At 37.7% G+C, this 27,951-nt stretch overlaps 1 protein-coding gene and 1 pseudogene across 15 annotated transcripts in view; both read right to left on the minus strand.

Annotated features, from left to right (window-relative positions):
* The window catches only part of ZMYM6 (zinc finger MYM-type containing 6), a 43,447-nt gene that overhangs the window by 9,231 nt on the left and 6,265 nt on the right, over positions 1-27,951 (minus strand). For all 15 annotated transcript variants that reach the window (XM_067725417.1, XM_067725410.1, XM_067725421.1 and 12 more), the window contains 12 exons: positions 22,385-22,469; positions 21,316-21,565; positions 18,001-18,175; positions 17,711-17,902; positions 13,026-13,176; positions 11,986-12,101; positions 10,895-11,167; positions 10,572-10,722; positions 7,585-7,757; positions 6,287-6,437; positions 4,927-5,061; positions 4,113-4,153 (listed from right to left, as the gene is read on the minus strand). In XM_067725417.1, the coding sequence (XP_067581518.1) occupies positions 4,113-4,153; positions 4,927-5,061; positions 6,287-6,437; positions 7,585-7,757; positions 10,572-10,722; positions 10,895-11,167; positions 11,986-12,101; positions 13,026-13,176; positions 17,711-17,902; positions 18,001-18,175; positions 21,316-21,565; positions 22,385-22,469 (1,893 nt within the window). The remainder of the gene's footprint in view (positions 1-4,112; positions 4,154-4,926; positions 5,062-6,286; positions 6,438-7,584; positions 7,758-10,571; positions 10,723-10,894; positions 11,168-11,985; positions 12,102-13,025; positions 13,177-17,710; positions 17,903-18,000; positions 18,176-21,315; positions 21,566-22,384; positions 22,470-27,951) is intronic.
* On the minus strand, positions 23,012-27,693 carry LOC137218487 (ribonuclease P protein subunit p20-like; annotated as a pseudogene).

Here is a 27,951-nt window from a genome sequence, read left to right on the forward strand (position 1 = left end):
GGGAAGATAACAGATAAGGAAATGGTGGCAGCAAGTAGAGGCCACACTTAGAGGAGTTTTTCCAAAATGGAGAGCAGAGAAATGGGACAGTAGCTGAAAGGTCATGGTGTTAAAGAAGGATTTTTTTCAGGTAGGAAAGATTACTGCATGTTTTTGTGTTGGTAAAAATTGTAAGTAGAAAGGAAGGCAAATCCAGAATATATAAAGAAACCCAGGACTTCCCTGGTGCAGTGGTTAAGAATCTGCCTGCCAATGCACGGGACATGGGTTCAAGCCCTGGTCCAGGAAGATCCCACATGCCGCAGAGCAACTAAGCCCATGCACCACAACTACTGAGCCCACAAGCCAGAACTACTGAGCCCTGCGTGCAGCAATGAAAACCCAATGCAGCAAAAACTAAATAAATAAAAATAAACATATTAAAAAAAAGAAATCCATAAGAAAAAGACAAACACAAATATGGGGAAAAATTAAAAACAGGAAATTCAAAGAAAATTCAAATGTTCAAAAACAGAAATATAAGCAAACACACTAGTAATCAGTGACATGTAAAATAAAACAAGATATTACTAAACAGACTGGCAAAAGAAAGTTTAAATCTGACAACATAAAATAACAATAAGGCTGTGGGAAATAAGTACAAAAATAAACTGCTGGTGGGAATGAAAACTGGAACAGCCACTCTATAGGGCAATTTGAAAACTAAAAATGCAAATGCACTTTGTCGCCAAAATTCCATAATTCCATGTCTACACTAGACAAACACCTGCACACGTGCACAAGGAGACACAGAATGTCCACTGTAGCAGATATTTTTGATAGTGAAGCAATCTAATGTTTATCAATAGGCAATAGATAGATAAATAAAATATGGTCCCTATATACAATATTATACAGCAGCAATGGGAATGTAACAAATCTATTAAATATCACATGGATATTTTAAAAAATAACATTATTTTCCATGGATGTGTATATATGAATGTGAAAGATTAAAAATGGTCTGAAAGGACACACACCAAATTCAGAACAGTAGTTGCATCTAGGGTTGTGAAAAAGGACTGAAGGTAGTGATTCATTTTTTAAAAAGGAGAAAAAAGGGAGGGTAGAAGAAAAAACAAAAAAACTGTGAGCTAATAAGCCAAATCTATCAATGGTTAATTCTGGATGGAGGGAATACAGTAGAACAGGGAGTTGGCAAAATACGGTTCATGGGCCCACCACCTGTGTTTGTAAATAAAGTTTTACTGTTCCAGTGTTTTACTCACTCATGTATTGCTATGGCTACTTCTGCACTACAATGGCAGAGGTGAGGAGTTGTAACAGAGACTGTATGCCCTGCAAAGTCTAAATATTTACTCTCTAGACCTTTATAGAAAAAGTTTGCTGACATTTGCAGTATATTCTCTTCTTTGCACTTCCCTGTATCTCACCTTTCCCCCAAATTTAAGACCACTTAAATAACCTGAAGACATTCAGACCAAAGTCCCAGAGAAACAAAGAAAAAATTCTAAAACTGTCAGGTTTTTTTAATCATAAAAATACTACATTATTTATTATTATACTTTTTATAGACTAAACTGAAAATATTAATCAGAACTATTCTGTAACATAGTTTAAATGATTGGTGAATTACAGAAATACTCCATATAGGGAAAACATATGTAGGGCAGTCACATTTAATATGAGGGATGTGTTCCTGAAAATCCTGAACAATTCAAAACCAACATAATTCAAGACTAATTGTCCCACACATATAAAGTAGAGGAGGGATGCATTATCAGAGTCATAAGCCTATAACCAATATAGAATATTTTTATAATACATATTAATAATACTTATTAATATAAGGTACATTAACAACGATTCATTATACAGTTAGGCAGTTAATAACAAAATTATTAATTCTACAACATGGTGATCTATTAATAATGTAATTTTAAGATATAATTTAATGTACAATACATAGCATACATATAGACACAAAATTAACTTACTGATAGTTCATTAACTAATGTAGTATACTGCCTGAAAATAATTAAGTAGAGTTATCACCATCTTCCAACAACACTAATAATGGGAGAGTTAAGAGATATCGAACTAAGTAGGATAAACTATCTCTCCACATTACGGCGAAAGCTGGTCTGATTCCCTGGAAGACTTTTGCTAAAGAATGAATCTAATGAATCTAACGTGGTTTGTTTTTTTTTCTCATTTTTTCTTTTCTCACTGAGGATTTCTTGATATGCAGACACACTGTCCGTCTTTCGCCTTGCCACTGTGGAACCGCAATCCACATTTGGATCATCTTCAAATATAGCAACTGGTTGCTGAAATATGGTCAAAAGTCTATGCCAGTCACTTCACTGCTAGTTGATGTGTTAAAGGCCCAGGCTAATTGCTGGGGCCCTCTTCCTTTGTTTTTCTAATTCTAGCAAGTCTTCCTTTATTAATCCCTGGGCAACAACCCAAGCAAAATTTCAACATTCCTTTCAACAACCTTGCACAAATTTACCTTCTTTACCATTTTCATAGCTTTTTTTTTTTTAATTAATTCATTTAGTTTTGGCCATGTTGGGTCCTCGTTGCTGCGCGCGGGCTTTCTCTAGTTGTGGCGAGCAGGGGCTACTTTGTTGCGGTGCGCAGGCTTCTCATTGCAGTGGCTACTCTTGTTGCGGAGCACCGGCTATAGGCGAGAGGGCTTCAGTAGTTGTGGCTCATGGGCTCTAGAGTGCAGGCTCAGCAGCTGTGGCTCACAGGCTTAGTTGCTCCACGGCATGTGGGATCTTCCCAGACCAGGGATTGAACAAATGTCCCCCGCACTGGCAGGAGGATTCTTAACCACTGCACCACCAGGGAAGTCCCTTATAGCTTCTTTATTAGCAGATGTTATGGTGTCTTCCAAGTTAAAGCCTCTTTAAATTCTGGTAAAGCTGAAATGTTTTGATAGCTTCAGTGTTAGCAGATATAGCTGGCCTGCTCATTTTTGTATTCTTAAAACCTTGGTGGGCTTTAAAATTGGAAAGCCAGCCATGACTTGCAGTAAACCTTTTTGTCTCAGTGTCGCCTCCTTTCAAATCATCAAAAATACTTCATGCCGTAGCACAGATGATAGCTTGGCCTTAGGGACGCATTATGGCAGCACTGATTTTGCAGCTGTGTTGCCAGGATTTCTTCCATTTATTCCATTATCCTTGCCTGGTTACAAGATAATTTTGTGAACTAAAGAATGTACCTGCTTTAATACTGCTTTGGGGTTTTTTGAGCATTATCTCTAATACTCTGCAGGGTGCACTCTCCTAAATTAACAGCATGAGATATCATAGCAATGGTCTGGCCTTCTTCACAAAGTTTTATCACATCTAACTTCTGCTCCAAATTTAGAATTTGGGGCACATTTTTTAGTATAGCAACACCACTTAATGAACATGAATGACGCTGTTATATGATATCAATATTTAAAAAAAGATTTGAATTGTATCAAGAGCAAATGTTAAGAGAGCAACACAACAGTCACTGAAAACATTAACTCAAGATCTGACACATTAGGTTCGTGTGATACTGATAAAGGATGATAGGAATTTTGTTTTCCTGCTAAAGGGATGCTGACATAGGACAACAATGAGATAGTCTGCAATTCTTTCAGCCTGCCAGATTTGAAATTATATATTTCTTTAAATTTTTTTTTAAATCTTGGGAAGTTTCACAATAAAGTGGGAATTTAAATATATTTTTATTTTGCACTATTTTCAGCCTCACATAATTCAAAGATGCATAAAACAACAATATACTGAACTTTTTCAAGAGACCTTCTAGTCTAAAAGAAAAATACTTGAATGTAGTAAAAGAGAAAAATAAGCAACCAGACGGAATTAACAAGTATTTAAAGAAACTCAGGAACCAGAACACAAACAATAAAATCAGGAATGCATTCTTATTAATGATCTAACTTTAAGATTCAAAAACAAAAATCAGTGTATAATATATTACTCTACTTTTTAAAAAGACTAAGCAGCAAATAGACATGAACTCAGACATATATTAGAAGGCTATATCCAAAATGAAACTAAACCCAAGGGGCATTAATCAGGAAAATATTTAATAAAACTTACATCTTCAATGATCTTTGCTGCCTCTTTAGTATTAACTGCACCTGTTATAAATTAAAACATACATTATCCCTAGAATATACAGAAGTAAACACTAAAACCAAGAGGTTACTTTCCTCTTGCTAAGGTGGTCTACAGTCTAGTCCAGAATTTCTCAAAAAGTGGTACAAGGAAACTTGGCATCAATACTACCTGGGGTGCTTGGTAAAGGTAGGGATTCCTGGGCCTAATCCCATCCTACTGTATTAGAATCTCCGAAGGTAAAGGCAGTGATATTAAAATCAATTGGGAGATTGGGACTGACATATATACACTAATATGTATAAAATGGATAACTAATAAGAACCTGCTGTATAAAAAAATAAATAAAATAAAATTCAAAAAAAGGGCTTCCCTGGTGGCACAGTGGTTGAGAGTCCGCCTGCCAATGCAGGGGACGTGGGTTCGCGCCCCGGTCTGGGAAGATCCCATATGCCGCAGAGTGGCTGAGCCCATGAGCCATGGCCGCTGAGCCTGCGCTCCACAACGGGAGAGGCCACAACAGTGAGAGGCCCGCGTACCGCACAAAAAAAAAAAAAAAAAAAAAATCAAAAAAAAGAGATAAATAAATAAAATCAATTGGGTTCTTAAAAAAATAAACTATACATGCCACTTCCTTCCCTATACATGCCACCCTGCTTGCTACCCACTTCCCTCAGAGACAGAGGGGCATGTTTCCTCATATAAACATATATGTAAACATTACCAATAAGAGCTATTTACCCTAGACAACACTCACCTCTACAGTCTACCCAAATGCCTTTACATCAAGTCATACCTTTTAAAACAACATTCTCTGTGAGCTGGGCAGGAGATATTTTTGCCAATGACACCACATTGGTTATAACTGGTATTGTATTTGTCCTTGCAGAAGGGAGCTCCACTGAAGCAGTTTGTGCCTTAGAAATATTTACTGATTAAAATAGACAAAAAGGTAAGACCTAGTATAAACAAAAGGATCACACACACACATTAAAAAAACCCTGTTTAACAGCTAAGTTTCAAGGTACAATGCAAATATCTAACTCTGTATAATGTTGGGTTGGGTGATTCTGTTCAGATTAGTGTTCATTAGGACTTAAAGGGTACCTGATTCTCTAAAATTATAAACTTCAACTGATACTTAATAGGTGAAAATACAGGTATCAGCTTCAGGATTAACCGGACTTTTCCGTTAGTGAATACTAAAATTCCTACACCTAAGCTTGATTCAAATAAAAATTTAACATGCTAATTTTTATAAGTAAGTTGGTGATGTAGCTGTCCATCCACATAAAAACAGTGACTTTGTTAACCCACATTATACAATGAAAATTCTACCACCACCCTAACTGGTCTTACGGAATGAATGATAACACAAAAGATTAGTGCAAGGCATATGTGATTAAGGTGATGATTAATAAGATTGCAAAGGCAGACAAAGGCCAGACTTTAATGTCAAAGCACATGAATTCTGTCAATTCAGCAGCATGCCAGGCTTTGAGGAGAGAACATAACATCAGATGTTTTTAGTCTAACTCAGAGAAGTGCTACTTCAGAGAGCTACTTTCAGAACATGCCACATATCTATTCATCTGGATATTCTGACCACATTAGCTGTCCTACTTGCAAAATTATTTTATTCTTAGCCAGGAAAAACTTCGCTACCTGTGAAGAACTGGTCTACTTTATTTTTTCTGATATAATTAATGTGTTGTTCTTTTTTCCTTGGCTACAAGCAAGCTCTGGATCAAATCTGACACCAGTCACAACAACCATATTCACATACTTATATCCTCTTCCTTTGTTTGCCCTGATGTTCTGTTTTTATTTCTGGTTTATTAACTGAATAGCATATATCCCTTAGTGTAAGTTATTTATGTACAGATAATTCAATCAAAAGCAATCAAATCTAATTTTCCTACAAAATCAGTGCTTATATGTTTACTGATTCCTTGGTGTGTTTGATTTTGATAGCAAAAGGCATCAGGATTAATTTTCCCTCAAGAGCAATCTTTAAGAATTCTTACAGGAAAATTTAAGGAAATTCAGGCTATTTGACTCCAGTGAAATTTGTTTTATTATATTATTTACAACTGTGTGTGCTGATAGTAACTTAGGACTGACATAAAGACCCCCTTAGCCAAGTTTAACTTTACCTTTATTTTGTGACAGAGGGTCATTCATAATTTGCTGACGATGACAAAACTCCATGACACAAAATAGGTTACAGAAATGTTTGATGTTTCCTCGCCATTTTATGGACTCACTTAGCTTACCCTGTCGTTTACAACCATCACACTTGGCCATCTGAGAAAGAAATGTAAAACAGGATAGGCTTAAAACTGTAAAATAATGAAAATATAACAATAATCATAAAATCGGAGGAACTATGAAAACAGGATACATGAGTCAGTTGAGATCACAAAATGTAAGGTTCCTACCTTAAGACACTGTACTTAAAAATATATACACTATTTGTTTCGTATAGATGCCCTCAATTGAGAGGATATAAAAGTTATCTCCTGTTTTCAAAATTACTGATGAAGGAATCTAAAGATAGGCTTTTTTTTTTTAACGTTAAGAGGTAGCCTACTGCAGTATAAAGAATATGGGCTTTGGAGTCATAAAGATTTTGACTCATTCAACAAATATCTAACTAGATATCCTTCGTCTTGAGCATTGAGATAGGTCTTGGTCATATAATTATGAAAAAGACCCCCAAAGAAAGTTATATGTTAGGAAGGTAGACAAGTAAACAGGTGATTTCACTGGAATGTTACAGGTGCTGTCCATCACCTACCAGCTTCTTCAGGGGCACATTACTTAACCTCCCTGGACCTTACTTTTTTTCCTTATTTATAAACAGGTAATACTATACCTACCTCTTAGGATTGTGGTGAGGAGTAAATGAAATAACACTTATGAAGCACTGGACATGTATTAGTGGTTCAATTAATTATAGCTTTCGTTGTTAGCCTTTCAAAAAAAAAATTTTTTTAAGAAGGCAGGTGAGGGTTAAGGAGGTCAGAGTCATTTGACCTATGAAGTGAGAACAAGGTCTGACTTCAAATTTCTCAGAGTAACTTTCTGAATGAGAGAGCAACTTAAGGCAACATAACTATGTAAAGTTCTAACTAAAAAAAACCCAAAGTTATAAATAAGGTCCGTGTGCCTTATAAGAAAGCAAAAATTAAAGGAACGTATCTTCAAACAACAACAAAGTCTCCCGAAATTCTATACTCTTTTTTTTTAATTCTTTTATTTATTTATTTTAATTCTATACTCTTTACCCCAAAGATTTCATGTTTATATTCAATTGAATTTTGCTTTAGGAGCCCATAATTTATTTACCCAATTCTAAACACCCAATTTTTCTTCACATAATCTGAATATATTTCAAATAGAAAATAATTTGTATGAACTTCAGAAAGCCAAAGAGATATATTACATTTACCTGATAAAACAGAACAGTAAATTTGGTCATGCAGTCTTCACAACAAAACTCTTCTAACTTGCCCTCCAATCGATTTTCTACCAAATTAGGGGATGTCTGTGAACAATAACTGCACATCTTACAGTAGTTTCCCCATCGTTCTCCAAAGTCACGGGCAGAGAGGAATTTGCAAACTGAGAACCAGAGGGATAAAAGCAAGAAACATCAAGTTTATATAAACTTGAAGACAGTAAAGTGAGTTTCTACAGTCTTAGATAGCAACTTTAAGCTAATTTCTAAATACTTGACACAATTATTTGCCTCTAGGTTAAAAGACAGTCTTATCTATATTCACAAAACAAATATATCACTTTTGAAACATATACTCTAAATATTAGGTCGTCTATATTCAGAAACATCAGAGGTATTGGGTTGGCCAAAAAGTGTCTTCAGTTTTTAAGTAAAAATAAAAGACACATTTTTCATTTTCACCAAGAACTTCATTGAACAACGTATTCACCCTTTTGTTCCACTACCTTCTGACATTTTTCAGGCAACTTCACAATTCCATCTTCACAAAACTTTATCTTTTTGAGCAAAGAACTGTTCAGGTGCCTTTTACTGTCTTCCAGGAAAATGAAATTTTTCCCATTAAAAGAATTTTGTAAAGACCAAAATAAAAGGAAATCCGAAGGTGCAATGTCTGGTGAATACAGTGGATGAATCAAAACTTCCCAGCCAAGTTGTAACAGTTTTTGCCAGGTCATCAAAGAAACATGCGGTCTTGCGTTATCCTGATGGAAGGTTATGCGTTTTCTGTTGACTAATTCTAGACACTTTTCATCAAGTGCTGCTTTCAGTTGGTCTAACTGGAAGCAGTACTTGTTGGAATTAATCGTTTGGTTTTCCAGAAGGAGCTCATAATAGAGGGCTCCCTTCCAATGTCACCATATACACAACATCACCTTCTTTGGATGAAGACTGGTCTTTGGTGTGGCTGGTGGTGGTTCGTTTTGCTTGTCCCACAGTCTCTTCCATTCCACATTACTGTACAGTATCCACTTTTCATCGCCCGTCACAATTTGTTTTAAAAATGGAACACTGGGACTTCCCTAGTGGTGCAGTGGTTAAGAATCTGCCTGCCAATGCAGGGGACACAGGTTCGAGCCCTGGTCGGGGAAGATCCCACATATCACGGAGCAACTAAGCCTATGTGTCACAACTACTGAACCTGCTCTCTAGAGCCCATGAGCCACAACTACTGAAGCCCACGTGCCTAGAGCCCGTGCTCCGCAGCAAAGACAAGCCAGTGCAATGAGAAGCCTACGTACCACAACGAAGAGTAGCCCCTGCTCACCGCAACTAGAGAAAGCCCGCGCACAGCAACAAAGACCCAACGCAGACAAAAATAAGTAAATAAATAAATTTATTTTAAAAAAAAGAGAAAAAAGCCAAGCTCAAAAAAACAAAACAAGGGCTTCCCTGGTGGCACAGTGGTTGAGAGTCCGCCTGCCGATGCAGGGGACACAGATTCATGTCCCGGTCCGGGAAGATCCCACATGCCGTGGAGCGGCTGGGCCCGTGAGCCATGGCTGCTGAGCCTGTGTGTCCGGAGCCTGTGCTCCGCAACAGGAGAGGCCACAACAGTGAGAGGCCCGCGTACCGCAAAACACAAACAAACAAACAAACAAAAATAAGAACGTCTTCCTTACGTTTAAGTAGAGAATTGCATGCGGAAATACAGTCAAGGTTTTTTTCGCTTAACTTATGTGGAACCCAAACATCAAAGCAATTAACGTAAGCAACGTGGTGCAAATGATTTTCAATGCTTGATTTGGATATTTTGAGTATGTCAGCTGTCTCCCGCGTGGTATAATGCTGATTGTTCTCAATGTCTCAATTTGATCACTATCAACTTCAACTGGTCTACCCAACCGTGGAGCATCGTCCAGAGAGAAATCTCCAGCACGAAACTTCGCAAACCACTTTTGACACATTCGATCAGTCACAGCACCTTCTCCATACACTGCGCAAATCTTCTTTTTGTGTTTCAGTTGCATTTTTATTTCCTTGAAATAATAAAGCATAATATGCCAAAAATGCTTTTTTCTTCCATCTTCAATATTAAAATGGTTACATAAAAATTCACCAATTTTTTTATTTTTTAAATTTTTGCCCGTGTCGGATCTTAGTTGTGGCACACAGAATCTTCGTTGAGGCATGCGAGATCTTCTCGTTGCAGCACGCAGACTTCTCTCCAGTTGTGGCATGCGGGTTTTCTCTTCTCTAGTTGTGGCACGCAGGCTCCAGGGCACGTGGGCTCTGTAGTTTGCGGCACACAGCCTCTCTAGTTGAGGTGCGCAAGCTCAGTAGTTGTGGCGCATGGGCTTAGTTGCCCCGCGGCACGTGGAACCTTAGTTCCCTGATCAGGAATCAAACCTGTGCCCCCTGCGTTGAAAGGTGGATTCTTTACTACTAGACTACCAGGGAAGTCCCCCAAAATTCACCAATTTTGGTAAGTCTTTTTTTAAATGCACGCTGATATGACAGCTGTCACATACAATCTAACAAAATTGTTTCGAATGAAGTTAAAGAAAACTAAGTGCTACAAGAGCCATCATACAGAAAAAAACGAAGCAACCTTTTGGCCAACCCAATATAAAAGTTTCTTAAGCCAAGAAGCAGTAATTGCCTAAGTACCCTCTTTATGAATGGGTGCAAAAACAAAAAGATCTCTGAAGTCATAGCTAAACTTACAAAGAGATTTTCTATATACGAATACCATTGACCTAATTATATTTTGAAAGTTTTTCTTTATTGAGATTATTATAACATTTAAAAGGATAGAATTTAAAGTGAATTAAGTATAAACTCAATAAAAAAGCTTCAAATTATACTTCATAAAAGAAATTACTTGAAAATTAATTGTGGATTAACAGCTCAACTCATCATGAATTACTTCATAACAACCATATGCTCTGCGGCCAAAACTGAGCTTTTTTCTTTACCTTCACTACAGAATGGCTTATCAACCCCTGAGAATCGTACAGTCTCCTTTATAATTTTCTGCAGTTTACAGTAGTCACACATTGCCATAACTTTATTTCTCTTTTTGTATTCATCAGAGCAAATCTTGCCACAAAACAGAAACATTTTACCCTGCAGAGGAAGAACAGTCATTAATATCTAATTAAATTAAACAGTTGCTTTATTGTTAAGAAATCCTTTTCTTTCTCATTTCAAAGCAAACCAAGGGACTGTCAAAGATGAAAAGACAAAAATACTTCTTTAGATAAACTCATATTCAATCCCTTCCACGATCTCTCTTTACCTTGTAGAAAAGAAGTTCTGGTTTTGTGGCAAACAGATGGTTACAGTGCTGACACTTGAGTTTAACAACTGTATGGGTTAAAGCAACTTGCTGGGACCGAGCAGGAGGCTGGAGATTGGCTGCGGCAGAGCCACTGACGGAGCTGGGGGAAACGGCAGAGGTGTTACCTCCTCCTGCTGACACTGCTGACCCAGAGGGTGGACTTACAACCACTTGGCCCTGAGACAAGGGCACTGCTGAAGAGTTTGTTCCTTTTGGCTTGTTAAATACATTCTGAATGAATACAAATAAGGCAAAGATTTTATCAACTGAGAAATAAGGTAACTTGATCAATTTCATTTTCTCATTTTAATAAATTAATTCCCCCCAAACGTTTCTTGAAAATTTTATTGAGTAGTTCACAGAAAGAGTTGAAATGGCATACTTCCAGAATAGGACTGAGAAATGCAACATTAAAAGATTGAGGACTAAAATTCAGGCTTTCCAGACAAAGATCTCTAGTACATGACTAATTAATAAATTAAAGCAGCCCTCTCCTTTCCCCCAAGATACCCCTTCACCTGCACTCCCATTACCAACCAGCCTCTCATGGCTATTAAGAGCACAGTGGCCACCAGTAGTCTCTTTCTCCCTGTGCCAGGGATACTACATCAGGCATCTTCCCACCCAGGAGGATGGGAAACTCTACCCTTTCCCTGTGTATCAGAGAGAAGAGAATGGGACAAGTACGTGGAAGCTTCCATATCCACACCAGGACTCATTATGTATCTGGCCCAGGATGAAACGAAGGGACACATGAGCACATCACCATGCCACCTATCCAAACCATAGCCTAGCTTCCATTCTTTTGAAAGGGAGAGAGCCAAGGGAGAAAGTGGGAGAGAAAGGTAGTTTAGGTGAGCACTCTGAATTAAGAAGGACTGAGGGTCAAATCTTGGGCTCAGACATTTTGCAGAAATGACCTCTTGGATCACAGCTGAATAGAATTTTTTTCTTTCTAACTTAATAAGCATGGTCCTTCAGCAGTTAACATTTGCCATAGACCAACGCCTAAGAGAACTGCAAGGGTAAAGTACTACCTTAGCTCATACCTGGAAAGCCACCACACAACTGGAGCTGCAGAAGCTGTATATAGTTCCATTGGACATGGCTAGGTGATACTGAGGGACTGCTGAGGTTTTGCAACTATGACACAAAACCTGGACACCTTGGTAGCAAAAAATAAAAACCAATGAGTAAGTTACACAGATGAACAAATGATCCAAAAATGTATTAGGAGAGTAAAAAAACCAAATATGCAGTAATATGCAAAACAAAAAAGAAGGAACTTTACAATAATATGTAAAGCTAACCTCAATTAAGTCCCACTTAACGCAAAAATTAACTTGGAACTTATACGTGTTTTTTCTCTCTTTTCACATATGAAATTACAAAATAAATACTTCAGTCAAGAGAATCACTGAAAAACTTTGTCACTTAAAAATCAGCTCTTGGGCTTCCCTGGTGGCGCAGTGGTCGAGAGTCCACCTGCCGATGCAGGACACGCGGGTTCGTGCCCCGGTCCAGGAAGATCCCACATGCCGCAAAGCGGCTGGGCCCGTGAGCCATGGCCACTGAGCCTGTGTGTCTGGAGCCTATGCTCTGCAACGGGAGAGGCCACAACAGTGAGAGGCCTGCGTATCGCAAAAAAAAAAAAAAAAATCAGCTCTTTGTGGGACTTCCCTGGTGGTCCAGTGGTTAAGAATCCGCCTTCCAATGCAGGGAATATGGGTTTGGTCCCTGGTGGGGAAACTAAGATCCCACATGCCACGGGGCAACTAAGCCCGTGCGCCACAACTATTCAGCCCGTGTGCCACAACTAGAGAGAAGCCTGCGCACCACCACAAAATATCTCACATGCTGCAACTAAGACCCAACGCAGCCTAAAATAAATTAATTAATTACTTAAAAAAATACTGCATGGATCCTTCAAAGAAAATAAAAATAAAAATCAGCTCTTTGAAACTAAAATAACCTTGGGTCTTTATTTAACCACATAGATCAGTTTAGTTTGTAACGAAGTGAAAGAAAAGCAGTCACATTCTTCTTTAACAGTTACGAAATCTATAAATTTATCAAACTTAAACATTACCTGAAGAAATAACTGTCTTAACTCTGTAAGCAGATAAGCAATTAATAGAGCAGAAAAGCTCTGTTTTTCCTGAGTCGTTCGTAGTCTCAATCATTTCAGCTGAGGGCCTCAATGATTTCCCCAAGGCATATGGAGGAGTTTGGGCTGAATTCTATTAAAATAAAATAAGATTTAGATACCTAGTACAAGCACACGTATATAGATATGGTTTAAGGAAAGAAAAATAAAATCTACCTACAACCAAAGCCTTTGGCTAAAATATTTGAGCATGACAATGATAGCAGCTACACTAAGTACAGACTTTCCTAAAAGTTGGGATGTAGGAAAAATAAGTTCTTTCAGACAATAATACAGGCACACCTCATTTTATTGTGCTTCACTTTATTATGCTTTGCAGATACTGCATTTTTTACAAATTGAAGATCTGTGGCAACCCTGTGTCTATCAGTGCCATTTTTCCAACAGCATTTGCTCACTGTGTCACATTTTGGTAATTCCCACAATATTTCAAAATTTTTCATTATTATTGTATATTTTATGGTGATCTGTAATCAGTGATCTTTGATGTTACCACTGTAACTATTTTGGGGCACCATAAACCACGCCCATTTAAGACTAGCTAAATTGATAAACGTTGTATGTGTTCTGACTGCTCCACTGACCAGCTATTTCCCATCTCTCTCCCTCTCCTCAGGCCCCCTATTCCCTGAGACACAACAATATTGAAATTAGGCCAGTTAATAACCCTACAATGGTCTCTAGGTAGTCAAGTGAAAGGAACAGTTACACGTTTCTCACTTCAAATCAAAAGCTAGAAATGATTAAACTTAGTGAGGAAGGCATGTGGAAAGCTAAGAGAGGCCTAAGGCTAGGCCTCTTGTGCCAGTTAGCCAAGTTGTAAATGCAAAGGAGAAGCTCTTGAAGGAAATTAAAAGTGCTACTCCAGTGAAGACACAAATGATAAGAAAGCAAAACAGTCTTACTGCTGATATGGATAAAGTTTTAGTGTCTGGACAGAAGATCAAACCAGCCACAATATTCCCTTAAGCCAAAGCCTAATCCAAAGCAAGGCCCTACCTCTCTTCAATTCTATGAAGGCTGAGACAGGTGAGGAAGCTGCAGAAGAAAAGTCTGAAGGTGGCAGAGGTTGGTTCATGAGTTTTAAGGAAAGAAGCCATCTCTAAAACATCAAAGTACAATGTGAAGCAGCAAGTGCTGATGCGGAAGCTACAAGTTATTCAGAAGATCTAGCTAAGATAATTAATGAAGGTGGCTACATTAAACAACAGATTTTCAATGCAGATGAAATAGCCTTCCATTGGAAGAAGATTCCATCTAGGACTTTCATGCTAGAGAGAAGTCAATGCCTGGCTTCAAAGCTTCAAGGACAGGCCAACTCTCTTGTTAGGGGCTACTGCACCTGGTGACTTTAAGTTGAAGCCAATGCTCATTTATTATTCTAAAAATCCTAGGGCCCTTAAGAATTATGCTAAATCTATTCTGCCTGTGTTCTATAAATGGAAAAACAATGCCTAGATAACAGCACATCTGCTGACAACACGGTTTACTGAATATTTTAAGCCCACTGTTGATACCTACTCCTCAGAAGAAAAGATTCCTTTCAAAATATTATTGCTCATTGACAATGCATCTGGTCACCCAGGAGCTCTGATGGAGATGTACAATGATATTAATGTTGTTTTCACACCTGCTAACAAATCATCCATTCTGCAGCCCATGGATCAAAGAGTAATTTTGACTTTCAAGTCTTATTATTTAAGAAATACATTTCGTAACGCTATTGCTGCCATAGATTGTGATTCTTCTGATAGAGCTGGACAAAGTAAATTAAAAGCCTTCTGGAAAAGATTCACCATTCTAGATGACATTAAAAGCATAAGTGATTCATGGGAAGAGGTCAAAATATCTACATTAACAGGAGTTTAGAAGAAGTTGACTCCAACTATCATGGATGACTTTGAGGGGTTTAAGACGTCAGTGAATAAAGTAACTGCAGATTGGTGGAAATAGCAAAAGGACAAGAATTAGAGGTGAAGCCCGAAAGATGTGACTCAGTTTCCACAATCTCAGGACAAAACTTTAATGAACAAGGAGTTGCTTCTTACGGCTGAGCAAAAACAAGTGGTGTCTTGAGATGGAATCTACTCCTGGTGAAGATGACTGTTGAAATGACAACAAAGGATTTAGAATATTACATAAATTTAGTTGATAAAGCAGGAACAGGGTTTGACAGGATTGATTCCCATTCTGAAAGAAGTTCTACTGAGGGTCAAATGCTATCAAACAGCTCTGCATACCACAGAGAAATCGTTTATGAAAGGAAGAGTCAATCCATGCAGCAAACTTAATTGTCTTATTTTAAGAAACTGCCACAGCCACCCCAGTAATCACCTTCAGTAATCACCACCCTGAGCAGTCGGCAGTCATCAACATCGAGGCAAGACCCTCCACCAGCAAAAAGATTACAACTCGCTGAAGGCTCAGAGGAATGTTAGCATTTTTAAGCAATAAAGTATTTTTAAATTAAGGTATGCACATTGTTTTTCTAAGACATAATGTTATCGCACACTTCACAGACTACAGTATAGTGTAAACATAACTGTTATATGCACTGGGAAACCAAAAATTTGTGTGTCACTTTATTGCATTATTTGCTTTATTGTGGTGGTCTGTAACTGAACATGCAGTATCTCTGAGGTATGTCTATAAATGCCCTCTCTTTCTAAAGGTGAAGAAAAGACATAATCTATCTAAGTTAGTTATCTAGTAAGCTGCTTTCCTAGCTACAGAAACTGGATGAACTCAATCACATGTCTCTAAAACTCTTAACTGATGTAATGTCTATAAACACTATTTTAGAATTATTTAAGGATTAGCTCTTTACTTTTTGAAAGGACCCACATAGACCTGAAACATACCTCTTTCAACCAAGAATATATATCAATTATATATATAATATGTATATATATAAATTATATTCGTGTGTATGTGTATATAAGAATTGATACATATAATCTTGCTTTATCGCAGTGGTCTAGAACCAAACCCACAATATTTCTGAGGTATGCCTGTAAAATGTAAACTGAAAAATATTAGTAACTACTCATCTATATTAGCAACAACAAAACACATTAAAAGTAATAACTAATTAGTCATAACATACTTCTCTCATCACAAATAATCAGAGAGGACCAAGTAATCCATGAACCGAAGGACCACCCTCAGGACAGACCTGGACATCAATCTAGGATAGAGTCTACCACCTTGAAGGTTACTTAACTAGGAAGACTCTTTATCAGGAGATAGAAAAGATGTTTAATGTATATTAGGAGATTCTACAGAACTACCTGTAGTTCAAGCTGAGTTTCATAATAAAATTTGCCTGTAAGGTTATTCATGTTTTAAGAAACAACAACAATAATAATGCTACCATTTATATAAATTACCAATGTTATTACTTACTGAGTGCTTACCATGAGCAGGCCCCACACTAAGCAATTTACATACACTGTACCATAAAATCCTTTCAATAACATAGTGAGATACTTTAAAAAAATTATATATATATTTTTAATTTAAACAAACTTTAAATTAACAAATAAACAATAAAGTAGGAGACTAAACTTACTTCATCTGGCTCCTAAGTCCAAGCTCCTAACTGCTACCCTGTCACTGACACAATATAAGGTCTTTTAGTAATGAATTAAATAGGGAAGTAAAAGGTAGGAAAATATAAATTGCAAAGTTACAATACATAACCTTCCTGGTAAAAGACGAACATCATTCATGCAGTTGATAGGGTATAATACCAGTAACAAAATCAGGAATGGAAATGATTTTTGGAATACATATATATATGTATATATATATACACACACACATATATATAAAACATGGATTTTATTCTTGTGAAAGTAGTAGCCAGACTGCAAAAAGTGGCTAAGTTTCTAGAAAAGAGATACTTTCCAAAGATGAACATCTATTACTCAAATAGATGCTCAAAGGAATTAAAAATAAACCAAACATCCTAACTGAAAAAAACTTTTAATTATCATTTATACCTGTTTAAAAAATAACTTTTTAAAGACCCCATATTATTCAGCAATAATTAAACTGACACAAATTAATATATTTAGTAACGAAACTAATAAATAAAAATTAGCTAAAATTTTAAAAAGGCAGTTGGAAAATAGAAAAAAGAAAACAAAAAAGCTACAGTATTCTAATAAGGCAATGTTGCCAGAATAATTACAATTCATTCCAAAACACATTTAAAATATATATTTTCTAAAAGGAAAAAGATGTTTTATATTTGCTGATTGTATCATCTTTTAACTCTTGGTCATAGTTTATTCACAATAATATGGGGTTTTCTTCACTATCAATATGTCACAGAATATTTCAGACTCATAGCAAATCATGAAATTATATTTGTGAATTCTTGGCCATGAAGGAAACCCTAAAAAATGACCTAGTTCACCTATATCATCTCACTGTCAAATCAACCCTTACAGCATCAGAATCTATCCCATTTTTCAGGAGGGGAAATCACACACCAAGATCAACTGATGGGAAGAGCTCACTCTTTTACGCTGCACTTCATCCCTGTGCAGCCATCTCAGAAGGGGTAAGCCCAACTGTACACAACAGACTGATATTCATACCTGTTTATATGCTGTGATACTTGTTGAACTAAAAACCTTCTGGGACTGGCAAGGACCAGAGCTACTATAGCAATAGCTTCCACAGTTCTCACAACAGTTCATGGTAAGGTTGTTGGTAGAATGAAATTTTGAAAAACAGGCATCACTACAAAGACCATGTACCACATTTTGATATTTAACTTCAAATCGAATCTAGGAAATAAAAACACATACAGATACAAAATAAGCAAAGCCGGTTAAAAACATCTAATCTGTGAAGAGAATCCCAATAAAGGTGAAATTCAACTTACATCAGCATTCTTCTGACACATACTGCACCTAGTTGAAATGCTATTGGTATATATGGTAACAACAGGTTTTTTCTTTAGCTCATAAGAAGAAAGGCATGATTGGCTGCAGAAATCCTTGCTAGGAGAGGAATTTTCAAATCGGGTTGTGATCACATCCTTTGGATTTAAAATGTCTCTAAAAATAAATAACAAAGGCAAAATGAAATGTGTTCTTCGTAATTGTAATTTCTTCCTCTTTGTGAGCTAAAATAACTACATTTACTAAGGGCAGCTATTGTATAGTAGTAAATGGGTAGCCCTGGAAAAGGCATCTGGGAAACTGGGTTTGATGATTAGTTCTATTTCTTATCATCTGAGTGACAATGAGTGAGGCAATTACTGTCTCAATTTCCTCATGTATAAAATGGAGTTTATAATACTGAATTCAGAGATGTGTTGAAGGAGAGCTACATTTAAAATATATCTAGCCAGATGCTCATGAAAAAAACATTGAGGCTTCCAGCTCCAACCAACTTTCATCCACTGGAGCCAACAGAACAAGTGGCCATCCCACAACTCCAGACCACAAAACACTTGTCCTCTTACTACCCAGTAGCTGCCAAGAGTAGAAACATGAATGAAATAAGGAATGAAAAAACTTTTTATTTAAATGTAAGATTTGGGAAACAGATGAACTACCAAAGATTAGCATTAAAAATTAGCATGGTATATAAATCTTCACTATAACTGAAGAGACCAAAGAAACAAATGACAGACAAAAGCACTATTAAGGCTTGGTATCAGAGGACAGATGGAAACAAGAATGAAACAAAAAGGATACAAATAACTGAGTTGTTCTATGAGACTTGTAGAGTTATTCTGTAAGAGCTAATTGTTACAATAAGCACTGCCAGTAAAAACAGAGACTAAGTTATTGCCATTCTTCTGACAAGTATAAAAACTGAAGGAAATAGTCATTAATTAGAAACACTAGTTTCTAATTAATGACCACACAGTAAAGAAAATTAATGGCAATAATATTATGTACTACAATAATGTACTGGGTAATTTCTATGTGCCACACACTGGTCTCTTTACTCAAATTATCCAATTTAATTATCAAAAAACTCTGTAAGGTAAGTATTATTAGGACACCAAATCAGAAAGGTTAAATAATGACTTGCCAAAGTCATTCAGCTGGTAAGCAGTGAAGCCAGAATACAAATCGAGGCAGTCTGATTCTACAGTCCATGGACTTCATCATTCCACTATTCTGCCTTCCATCCTGTACCTTTATTATACAGAACTCCATGGTAAACTACAAAAGAATAACAACAGCAACAGGGACTCCCCTGGTGGTCCAGTGGTTAAGACTCCGTGCTCCCAATGCAGGGGGCTCAGGTTTGATCCCTGATCAGGGAACTAAGATCCCGCATGCTAAGATCCTGCATGCCGCACCACACAGCCAAAATAAAAAAAAATTAAAAATATAAAAAAACAGCAATAGAGCACTACTTTAATGTTCTAAAACTCACCTAGCCTTACTAATATGACAGTGAATCTTGGAAACCAAGTGGATATGCCTACATGCAGATGAAGTATTAATTTTGAAAAGTAATTTTTCTACTAAAATGAAAGCAATTAAGAATTTTATTTAATAATGTAAATCTGCCAGTGCTATATATATATAAGTAAACCAATGAGAATGACTTTTTAATGAAAATCTGTGCACATAAATATAAATGCATTCTAAACTTTATACATCCAAATATATGTTGCATCTTAACATTCACCTTAGAGAAACCATACCTCTCCCAACAACATGGCTCAAACATTTTTTCTAATTTCTCTTTTAGTTTATAAGAACTCTAAGCACAACTTTTTAATTTTATAGTCAGAGACCATGTTTAACAGTATGACTCAGTTTAATCATCTACACTAGTCAGCTGGTAAGACATCAAGTAACTTTTGGCAATGTGCAAAAATCAAACCCCAGCTTGAAAGATAGATTTATCACCTAACTTAGTCTAAAGGAATGTTTCACAGCCTCTGAAGGCAATGCAAAATCAAGAGACAAAAAAAAATTTTGAATAACAACAGCATTGTGGTAAAAAGCCAATGACAAGAGTCTCTACTTTTAAGAGAATATGTATTTGGATGTATAGGCGGTGTTATGTTCTTTAAAATTTAATTAATTTCCTTTTGATATTTGATATGTTGAGATTGAATATCTAAAAACAAAAAACTAAATTTACTCTTCCAGATCAGTTTCATGAGAATGACATAAAAGAGTTAAAGTAAGGTATTAGAGGGGCATTTTGGAACAAAACTAAATTTGAATATTTAAGTAAAATGTTTTAAAATGCCTCTTTCCTTTTAGTCGGGGATTTCCATTTTAACAGGATCTACTTTTAGATACCTAAGGCCAACACACCAAGCAGATAAAGAAACTATCATATATCGCCAAAGACAAAATAGAGACCTATAAATTATGTTAAATATACATAATACCAAATTTATTATTAAAAATAATAGGATCCCACTTATTAAGCATTTGCTATGTGCTAGGTCCTGTGCCAACACTGTCTCATTAAAACCTGAGGAAGTAGATATTATTTACCAATGAAGAAACTAAGGCTTAGAAAGGTTAAATATCTGACCCAAGGTCATATAGCTGGTAAGTGATAGAGCTACAATCTAAAACCAAGCTCTTAACTTTCCTTGCTCTACATTAGTGACTACTGACAACACACTGTATTCCTAGAATTGCACTACCACACAAATAGGTAAAACGTGCCAAATTCTTCAAACTTACTGAGGCAGAGAAAGAAGTTTATATAACTTCATTGCTATTTCTTCCTCTCTCTGCATCTATGCATTATTATAAAGTAACAATGACCCCCAACAAAAGCTCACAAGGACTTTTCAGGAATAAATGCATTATTTTTGTGGCCATTTACCTTCTAAAGAATTAAATAACTTTCATATACTATTATACGGGTGATATTATTTCATTCTATACTTCAATAACATTCAAGATAACAATTTTGAGTATTGTTGTCTACAATTACAGTAGACGTACAATATAGGAGTGGTCCTATAGTTTCTCACAAATAATTTATTTCTTTCTAATTGAAAGAGATAGGAAAACTGGTCTAAACAATACTTTTTTACATCAAGTCACTTATTTAACTTTACAAAACTTTAGAATTTGCAAACTTCTCAATTAGCTAAAAAGTATTTCCAGGGAAATGAGCTAAAGAGATTTAAAATAGCAATAGCATATTTGAACTAAAAACACTTAAAAAGTAAGGGATATAATTAAGAATTTCATACTTTGAGCAGTTTGCACAGGTTTTCTTGGGAGGAGGTGGTAGGCAGACAGGTGAAGAATATCCGATGATGCACCTTGTGGAGCAAAAGAGCTGAGTAGATCCTGTCTTATGAAATGCAGTTTGCCCCTTATAAAGCATTTTTTTGCAACCAGAACAAAAAACCTGAATAGCTACGGCTGGAACTGAAGGAAGCGATATATTTGGGCCAGATGATGCAAGAGAGAGCTGAAAGCCTGGGGTCAACTGTTGGGCTATAAAAACAAAATAAGAAAAAACAACAACAACAACAAAAACTGTTTTCACATCAACATGAACATATACACATTCTCTATTTTTTAGGACAAATTCCCTCAGTCTTGAAATCCAATATTGAGGCAATAACCACTCTAAAACAGGCAGCTTCAAACTTTTGAACCATGACACATAGTTAGAACTATTTCACATTATAACCCAAGAGACACACACATACATCTGTATGTGCATGTGTGTGTATATGTATATAAAATTTAATAACTGAAACAGTAGTTTCATGAAATAATATGCTTCCTTACTACATGCACCACACTCTGATATACAGTTGACCCTTAAACAACTCAGAGGTTAGGGGTGCCGACCCCACGCAGTCAAAAATCTGTGTCCTGCTATCTCTGTCTCAAAAACAAAAGAATTGATAAATGACTCATCCAAGGGCAGGAAGCTGAAACAGTCTGGATAGAATCAGGACTCAAACCCTAGTTCTTCTGATTCCACATATTGTGATCTCCAATAGAACATAAAAATGTCCCCACACTTAGTTAATTTACAGATCTGTAGAATAAAAATACAGGTACTATATTTATTGAAAAAAATCACCTGTAAGTGGAACTGCGTAGTTCAAACCCATGTTGTTCAAGGACCAACTGTAATTATATTCCACTTTTTAAAATACTGGTCAAGACCAGCTAGCCAGTTTGAAAAGCACTGCTTTGTCTAAAGGAAGAAAAAGACTTACATGAGGTACTTTCCCTCAATTCTACTGGTCAGAATATAACAAATACTGATTCTAACTAACTTACAGTTCTGTTTCTTACCAAGAGGACTGTCACTGACTGAAAAGACAGCACTAATTTTCAGTTCACTTTCTTGAGTTTTCGGCTTTGAAGCATGTACATATTCCTTAAAGAAAAAAAGAAGAGACAGAGAAATGAATACAGTGTTAGTACTGAGGAAACTAGAAATTCAAACAAAAAAATAACTGTCATATTCATCTCTTCTACATTATAGTCGTAATCGCCTTCAAATACCTCAAAAGTCAAAATTTACAAGTTATTAGACTAGATTTAATCTTTTTCTTTCTTTTTTTTTGGCTGCATTGGGTCTTCGTTGCTGCGCGCAGGCTTTTTCTAGTTGCGGCGAGCATGGGCTACTCTTCGTTGCGGTGGGCAGGCTTCTCATTGAGATGGCTTCTCTTGTTGCAGAGCACAGGCTCTAGGTGCACAGGCTTCAGTAGTTGTAGCACACAGGCTCAGTAGTTGTGGCTTGCGGGCTGTAGAGCACAGGCTCAGCAGTTGTGGCGCACAGGCTTAGTTGCTCCGCAGCATGTGTGATCTTCCCAGACCAGGGCTCAAACCTGTGTACCCTGCATTGGCAGGCGGATTCTTAACCACTGCACCACCAGGGAAGCCCTAGATTTAATCTTTACAAAAAGGATCTTTAGAACTGAAGCATCTTTTATGATAGTTATATCTACTTCTCAAATGTAATCTTGTTATATGGGAGTAATACACAGCTATTTCAATGCTGAGCACTACCCCTTTTATAGGCTGTGTTTATAACGGAGCAATAAATGAAATTAAATCTGAATGATTTAGAGTTTGGATCAAATTAGTAATTTTAGCCAACAGATTTGCAAGTGGCATATCTCTTAATGTCAGAAGACACGAGTTTCAATGCAATCTGCTCATTACACAAAAAATCAACACAGCCTAAATCAGGTTTATCTTTAATGTATTCTTCAAAATGCTTTAAAATAACACGTAATCATGAAAGAAATTAAAATACATATACCTAACTTGAAAAAGAGTGGCCTTTATTCTGAGATCAGAACTACCCTACATTTTGGAGCGGCGGGGGGGGGGGGGGGTTGTTAAAACAGCCTTACGTATTTCAAATAAAGTTTATTTATTTTTTTAAATGACAGTGTTCTTTTTTTTTTTAGTTATTTTATTTATTTTATTTGTGACTGCGTTGGGTCTTCGTTGCTGTGCACAGGCTTTCTCTAGTTGTGGCGAGTGGAGGCTCCTCTTCGTTGCAGTGCGCAGGCTTCTCATTGCGGTGGCTTCTCTTGTTACAGAGCACGGGCTCTAGGCGCGTGGGCTTCAGTAGTTGTGGCTCGCGGGCTCCGTAGTTGTGGTGCATGGGCTCAGTAGTTGTGGCATGCGGGCTTCAGTAGTTGTGGTTCGCGGGCTCTAGAGCGCAGGCTCAGTAATTGTGGTGCACGGGCTTAGCTGCTTCATGGCATGTGGGATCTTCCCGGACCAGGGCTCGAACCCGTGTGGCCTACACTGGCAGGCGGATTCTTAACCACTGCGCCACCAGGGAAGCCCTCAAAGTTTTTTGGGTTTTTTTTTTTGCGGTACGCAGGCCTCTCACTGTTGTGGCCTCTCCCATTGCAGAGCACAGGCTCCGGATGTGCAGGCTCAGCGGCCATGGCTCACGGGCCTAGCCGCTCTGCGGCATGTGGGATCTTCCCAGACCGGGGCACAAACCCATGTCCCCTGCATCGGCAGGTGGACTCTCAACCACTGCGCCACCAGGGAAGCCCGCCCTCAAAGTTTTTTGAAACAATGGTGATAATAAATGGTAGTTGTATTTTTAATCTCCCTGTACTTAGCAAAATAAATGACAAATGTATCGGTTCCCAAAGTTACTTTGGAATTTCTTTGGAATATTAAATGCCAAAGATTAAGAACCACTGCATTAATTTACCACTTCCCATGATGTACGTTATGGCACCAAACAAACTGCTGCCTATAAGGTAAGAATTATTGAACCTTCTTTATGGATGAGGAAAGTGAGGCTTAGAGATGTTCATCAACTTGTCCAAGGTCACAAAGATACTAAGTGCACAGATGGGAATCAAACCCAGGTCTCTCTGTTTCAAAATCCATGCTGTCTCCCTCCTAAATGTACAAATACAATATAACATAATTACTATAATGAATTCAAACTCTGGTCCCCAATGGAAATTAAGTTCCCCTGTTGTAGCTTCTCCCATCACCTTTCACTCACAGCACTTGTCATAATACATCATATCATATTTATTTGGGTGATAATCTGTTTAATGTCTAACACCCCTCCTCCTCCCCCACACATACACTAGACCAAAAGGACCATGTCCACTAGGGACAGGGACCATATCTGTTTTTCCACCTCTGTACATTCAACACCCAGCACAGTCAACATAACAAAGAAGACTATGGGTTCCGGGAGCAGACAGAAACAGGTGTGGTCCTGGTTCTTTTTTTTTTTTTTTTTTGCAGTGGGGTGGCCGGACACCAACACAACTTGATACGTTTGACTGTATAGGACAATGGTTACAGAACACAAAGATTCAGAAAGACCCACTGCTTGGGCCCAACAAAAGACAATATTCGCCCTCTGAATTCATAGTCCTCGGGGCTGCAAGGAGGACAGGCTTTTTCCTACATGCCTCTGGTAGAAGGTCCATGACAGTACTCAGTAGAGCCACATCTGAGCCTAGCTGTATGCAGTGGGTGGATAAGACAGGACAGCCTCATTTCAATTACTTGGGTGCGACCCTGAAGACACAGATGTGGATGGCTGAGTTGTTGTAGATCTGGGTCAGCAGCGCTCACGTGTAAGTCTCTGGTTCCAGTTCAACGACAAGCTCCACAGTGGAGGTACTGGCACCACCTGCCGGGACCTGAAGCTGCCAGCCTGAAGCTGTAGGGCAATGTTCATGGTGCAGTTGATGGCCAGTGCATGTAGATCTCAGTGCATGAGTTCTGACCCCATGCCCGTCCGTCCAGCAGTTTCTGGCAGTGGGCCAGCTGGGCCTTAACGTCAGTCTTCATGTTGACAGAAATGTCATTGGGCTTCCAGTGCAGGCAGTGGGGAAGCCGCTTCCACAGGGTGTACTAAACCGGGTCCAGCTCAGCCTCGATGGCCCCGTGGGGCTCTCGATTTTCAGCCATGCTGTGTGCCTCCCTCCGGTCCACAGTGTCCTCCACGCGCATGTGGCCCACTCCCCTGCCAGGCCACTCAAGCATTGCGCCAACCAGCCAGAATACAGAATGCTGCCCATGACCCCAAGGCCCCAAGAAGGGGAGAAAAGGAAAGGGGTATGCCGCAGGAATGCCAGAACACTAGCGATCCCGGTTCTTAAACAAGTTATTTAATCTTTCTCAGTTTCAACTTCCTTATCTATAAAGATAATATTATCTAACCCACTGGACTAGATTTATGGGGGATAAATGATTTAATACAAATAAAGTGTGTAGTGTGATGTCTTGCAGTTAGCCAGAAGTTAAATATGATTTAAGAACAAAAATGCTAGCTCTTACTCTTTTCATAATTATGACATTGAATAAATATTTGTTGAATGAATGAATCTAAGTTAGTTCAATTCAAAGTGGGCATTCAAGTTCATTCAATTCAAATGTTCTTAAACATTATACTCAAATAACAGTATTTACTTATTGGCACTTGCAAAAAGAAGAGGAAGTTAAAGTACCTATATACACCTCCTTCAACTTACCAAAAAGAACACTTAAGACTCAATAAAAAATTGTCTTACCATCAATTCAATCTCTAGTATTTTTCTAATATGCCTGTTACATTTCCCTAGTCAGTTTCTTTTACTTCATAAAGTAACTGTTCCACACCTCCATCACTCATAAGTCCCAACCCCACATTCTTCCTGCTCAGTAATGTTTCTATTTCACCAAGAAAATAGAAGCAGCTAAGTAAGAATTCCTGCAACATTCTGATTCCCGCTCCCCCCACCATGCCTACAAATTGATCAGCAAACTGTCCTTGAACCTTACAGGAGAAGGCAACCTTCTCAGTCATGACTAAAACAGCGCTTATGTTCAGGATCTCTTTCCCTCTCCCTTCTTACAGCACTTCATACTGATTTTGTGTATCCTCAGCCTCTCTCTATCTTGTCAACTAAAAGCAGCATGAACTGTAAAGAGGCAAAAAGGTAGTTTACTTAGGTTCTTAGAATTGTAATTCAGGGATCACAGATTCTGGAAGAACCCAGAATAGTGTCCCAGTGGAGGAAAATGGGTGGAGGTTTTTATGGGGAAAAGGAGGAAGCTCACACAGGCTTACACAAGCTGTTTACCAAGAATTTGGATTGGACGATAAAACTGTTCTGTTCATACGATTGGGTTATCAAGCACGTTTCATCCATTACTAGGGAAAGGTATGGTTTCCTTAGTCCAGAAAGAGTCCAGTTCTCAGCATTGTTCTTTCCTTTTGGCAACTCAGCAACTATTCAGCAGTTTTATGTTAGAGAGTTCAGCAAAAGTTCAGCATGGGCAGCAAATGTGGAGATCCTCAAGACAGTCTCAGTCATTCTTGCCTTTGTTCCTTTCACAACCTCCATAAAGGTTTCTTCCCTTCGGCTTACAAGGAACCTATTCCCTAAGGAACTACTGCCCTCTCTTCTCTCTCTCTTTACAACCGAACTTAGAGAAAAAGTATTCCATTCTTTCTCTACTTCCTCACTTTGATTCCCTCCTGAACACAATGCAATCAGGCTACTACTTCAACTGAAGGTGTTTTAAGATAACCGATCATCTCACTATTGTGTAATTCAACAAACAATTTTAGGTTTTATCTTACTTGGCTTCTCAGATACATCTGACACTGCCAATGATTCCACTGGTTGTCTTCGTATTATGTTATTACTTCAATTCATCATTACTATTTCTTAGTATCCTTCATTGATCTTATATTCACCCCTGAAGTCAATGGTTCCAAATTCAGTGGCATCAGAAGCCCCTAAAAGTCTTATTAAGACATAGAGTGTTGGGTTTCAGCCTCAGAATTTCTGATTCAGCAGGTCTGGAGCAGGGCCCAAGAATATACGTTTTTAACAAGTTCCCAGGTAATGATGAGGCTGCTGCTTGAGGGACTACTTTGAAGCCATTTTGAAGCACTAAATTAATCTAGTTCCCAGCTTTCTATCCTGAGCTCTACTCTCTTTTCTCTACTTTTGTTCCCTGAACAATCTCATCCACCTTCATGACTTCAACTATCACCTATATAGGGTCATCAGATATAGCAAATAAAAATATAAAATGACCAGTTAAATTTGAATTTCAAATAAACAACAAATAATTCTTTAGTATAAGTAAGTCCCAAACATTGCATGTAACATACTTATATGAAAAAATATTCATTGTTCATTTGGTAGTCAAATTTAACTGAGCATTCTACATTTTTATCTGGCAACACAATACCTACAGGTTGGTAACTCTCTAATCTCTAAATACCACATCCATATGGGCAAATGCCTCCCAGTGCAAATTACCACTTGAATGTCCCACGAGCCCCTTAACACAACAGATTCCAACACTTATTACTTCCCCCCAAATCCTGTTCCTAGCCCCTCAGTAAATGGTAC

This window comes from Pseudorca crassidens, chromosome 2 (assembly GCF_039906515.1).
Source record: "Pseudorca crassidens isolate mPseCra1 chromosome 2, mPseCra1.hap1, whole genome shotgun sequence".
Classification (NCBI taxonomy): Eukaryota; Metazoa; Chordata; class Mammalia; order Artiodactyla; family Delphinidae; genus Pseudorca; species Pseudorca crassidens.